General features: G+C 29.0%; 1 protein-coding gene across 1 annotated transcript; it reads right to left on the bottom strand.

Annotated features, from left to right (window-relative positions):
• Nucleotides 1–459: 459 nt before the first annotated feature.
• LOC123301415 lies at nt 460–1,928 on the bottom strand. Its single transcript, XM_044884153.1, has 3 exons — nt 1,833–1,928; nt 1,348–1,467; nt 460–1,131 (listed from the first exon to the last, which is right to left on the bottom strand). The coding sequence occupies exons 1-3, from the start codon at nt 1,926–1,928 to the stop codon at nt 460–462; spliced, it is 888 nt and encodes a 295-aa protein (XP_044740088.1).
• Nucleotides 1,929–3,718: the final 1,790 nt, after the last annotated feature.

Raw genomic sequence — 3,718 nt, 5'->3', positions numbered from 1 at the left:
TGGCATATATATATATATATATATATATATATATATATATATATATATATATATATATATATATATATATATATATATATATATATATTACATTCAAAATCAATGCGAATATCCACAGAATTTGTTGTAAAAATTTCATTTTGTCTTGAACAATCAAAGCATAAAATAGGCGAAAAAGCCATATAATTCTCGATGTCAAATAAGGGTTGTTCATAAGTTGTTTCTTGATTATAATAGGTTGATTTAAATCTAAGATACATATCGTAAAGTGTTGCAATTTCACCTGTCGAATTTTGGAAAAAAACATCTTGTTTGGGAAATCGTCTTTCATTAAGAAATCGACGAATAGAAGATAGACCGTTAAAATCAAATATTTAATTATTTTCTTGAAATCATCTATTCTATCAGTCTGCATAGCAAAAATAACATAACGCGGTGCATTTAGATTATTTGTTATTTTCACCATCCATGAATGCTTATGTGTTGTTGAAATGCTACATTAATTGTTACATTTCGTTTTATTAAATCCAACATGTGTAATCTTGCAACATCATTAAGATGAATTGTAGGTACCCTCCATTCTATTTTAGTAATATCAATATTTAATTTTGAAGCACTCTTAACAGCATTTTCATCTGTTCGAGATCGTGTAAGAGACAACTCATGACGTGAATTTGTAATATCTTTTTTATATGTAGCAAAAAATGGTAGTAATAGAGATAAAGGTACAGTAAAAAGAAAATTTCCATCTTTTGTTAAATTAAACTTTGTTCCATCTAATTGTCCATCAGAAATCCATGAAGCATTTGATAATCCTTTAACTTGATCTGATGAGAGCACTGCAAAACCATTTAATGTTGAAGCAACACCAGGATTATATACTGTGAAAATTACTTGTTCATTCATTTTATATGATACAACTTCAAATAAGTGGGCAATTCCATTGTTTATGAGCGCTGAAATAACAGCGCTACCATCATCAACTTTTTTAATGGTTCCTTGTATTAGGAGATCAGATTCTGATAATGATAAGATTGCATCCTTGTTTTGAATCCCAATTCTTATACTACTACCATGTGATAAACTACTACCACTGAAGGGTTCATAGCTTATCAATTCTTTTGATGTGATCTCATTATCAAAATATACTTTATTTGTTAAGTTTAAAATGTTATTATTCATTGTTTTAAAACTATTAAATCAAGTGATTTACATTTTGGTGGTGGACTCAAATATTTATTGAAGTTATTATTAAAGTCAATCATTTTTTCTTAGATGCAATCGTACAAGAATCTCTTCCCCTCTGAAATTTATCGGACGATTCTCTTGATCTACAAGGTTGATTACCAACTGACTTATTTCTCTAGTGTTAACTGGTAAATATATGATTTCATTAGGAATGTCAACAATGTGAAAACCAGTATCAACCATAATTGGCGATTCATGTAGTATCGCTAACTTTTCACCCTGAAAATATGCACCCTCGACAATATTACATAATATCCGAATTGTATTTACAGTACTAATTTCTATAGTCAAATCTGATGTAAGGTTAATCTCAGGTTTTATTTTATTTTTTTTTTGAAAATCCAAATACTTTTGCAATTGAATTTTCTACTTCGAAATGAATGGTGTATTTTCCTCTAATTTCAACTTGAAACGTATTTAAGTTTATCGAAAACTTGATTGATGGAAATTCTTTCTCAAGCAGTTTAATAAGCGTCTCCATTTCATAACTACCTGTTGGTACATAATACAATGTACTACCATATTTAAAGTGGTTGTTTTCAGGTCCAATGTTGGGAATCAAATTATATGCTATGAAACTTTACCATTCCACAGGAATAATTACCATCTAACTGAATTGTTGGGAAAAAATCTTGTTTTATTTCAGATTGATTACCTTTCAACGAAAATATGTAAGACATATTAATAAGTTTTAGCTATTTGTTATATGAAGTAAAAACGCTAGACAGAGGTGCCCACAAATTGGTCAATTTTTCTGAAAACTATTGTAATTATATAAAACATTTCTCCCTAGATTATTTCGAGTATAGAACTGATCAAATTACTTATTCCATTTTTCCCATAATATTTTACAAGTAGATTACACTTTCTTCTTTTGCGAACAGATTCCATAGTTTTACCAAACATTGCGTTATTCATTAATTTAAAGAAGTCTTTTTCGAAAGAATTCCTAGCATTAGTTCTCTTCTCTGTATTCAAATCAATGTATTTTTTTAACCACAATGATTGACGAAAACGTAAAATTCTGTGTCTAGCAGTTAATTTTAAGCCATATTTTAATGCTTGCTGTAAATTTTTTAAATGCACAATATATTTCTTTTTATCATAAAAAGTTGTAACCAATTTCTTGTGTTTATTAATAACTCTATGTTCAGGCAACAAAGGAAAATCGTTTTGAGACTCATGTAAGTCTGGGGGATAGGTAATATCTACCTCTAAGAAGTAACCATACTCTCCATTCACATCAGTATTGATATTAAAATTCTGTAATTCTAGAGGAGAGAGAAATTTAAAATCACATTTTGGAAGAGGTTGGGACATGACTAATCCATAGAGATTATTTGCATCTAAATAAACAATATAACTTTCCGGTAAATTTGGATTATAATCATGTGAATGTGGAACGTTACTTTCAGCATATCTTTTTACTGAAACGGTTAAACCACCTCTAATAGAATTTTCTACAAAATTTAAAATGTTGATATCTGTTATTAAATCCAACTCAACCTGATGTGTAGGAACTTAGCAGGGGAATTTTCGAATTTAAAAAAAAGAAAAGTTGTGCTATATTGTGCTAGAGTTGTGTGCTACAATGTGCCGTCGAGAAAATTCGAAAATTCAAAAAAATAGAGAAATGGCGGCCAAAAATTAAATTTTACCTCAGCAGGGAAATTTTCGAATTTAAAAAAAAGAAAAGTTGTGCTATATTGTGCTAGAGTTGTGCTGCAATGTGCCGTCGAGAAAATTGGAAAATTCGGAAAAATACAGAAATGGGAGCCAAAAATAGTTTTTTCGTTAGCAGGAACTTAGCAGGGGAATTTTCGAATTTAAAAAAAAGAAAAACTGTGCTAGATTGTGCTAGAGTTGTGCTGCAATGTGCCGTTGAGAAAATTGAAAAATTCGAAAAAATACAGAAATGGCAGCCAAAAATAAAATTTTTGTTTGTATGTATTGTATATAAATATAAATTGATATTGTTCATGTATTATTTTTCTCTGTAGTTGTACACCTATATAACAAATGCCTGTGTGTGTCAATACGTGTACATTGTTAATACAAACATAATTTTAATTGGTTCGCACATACATATGCAATGTATATTTCTTCTATTAGGCAATTTATTATTTACCTTAAATTTATAAATGTATTAACTTTAATTTTAAGTTTAATTAGGAAAATCACATTCTATCAAAATACGATAGTTAAAAGATAGCTCTGATGATATTGTGAAAAATGCTTTAATATTGATTGATGTTTAAGCATAAAATATCTAATTTTTCCGTTTTAGACTTTCAACCCATGTCAAAATGCTTTTCCGGGTAAAATGACCTACCAGAAATCATGTTGAAAAAAAGCTCCTTTATGGTAAAGTTAGTTTCATGTAACTCTAATAGCGTCAGTTTTGTGAGGTACAGGTGAGTACAGTTGATAATATGAATTATACACTTCTTGGTATCTCGCCCTAGCGCTA

The sequence above is a fragment of the Chrysoperla carnea genome, chromosome 5, assembly GCF_905475395.1.
Source record: "Chrysoperla carnea chromosome 5, inChrCarn1.1, whole genome shotgun sequence".
Classification (NCBI taxonomy): Eukaryota; Metazoa; Arthropoda; class Insecta; order Neuroptera; family Chrysopidae; genus Chrysoperla; species Chrysoperla carnea.
Note: the sequence above shows the minus strand (reverse complement) of the source record. Positions and strands in the feature narration are given on the sequence as shown.

Coding starts and splice junctions, on each gene's coding strand:
- LOC123301415 (XM_044884153.1), bottom strand. CDS start 1,928: ATGTCTTACATATTTTCGTTGAAAGGTAATCAATCTGAAATAAAACAA. Junction 1,468..1,832: donor GTAATTATTCCTGTGGAATG/GTAAAGTTTCAT, acceptor GCATATTTTCAG/GGTGAAAAGTTAGCGATACT. Junction 1,132..1,347: donor CTAGAGAAATAAGTCAGTTG/GTAATCAACCTT, acceptor TTTGATAATGAG/ATCACATCAAAAGAATTGAT.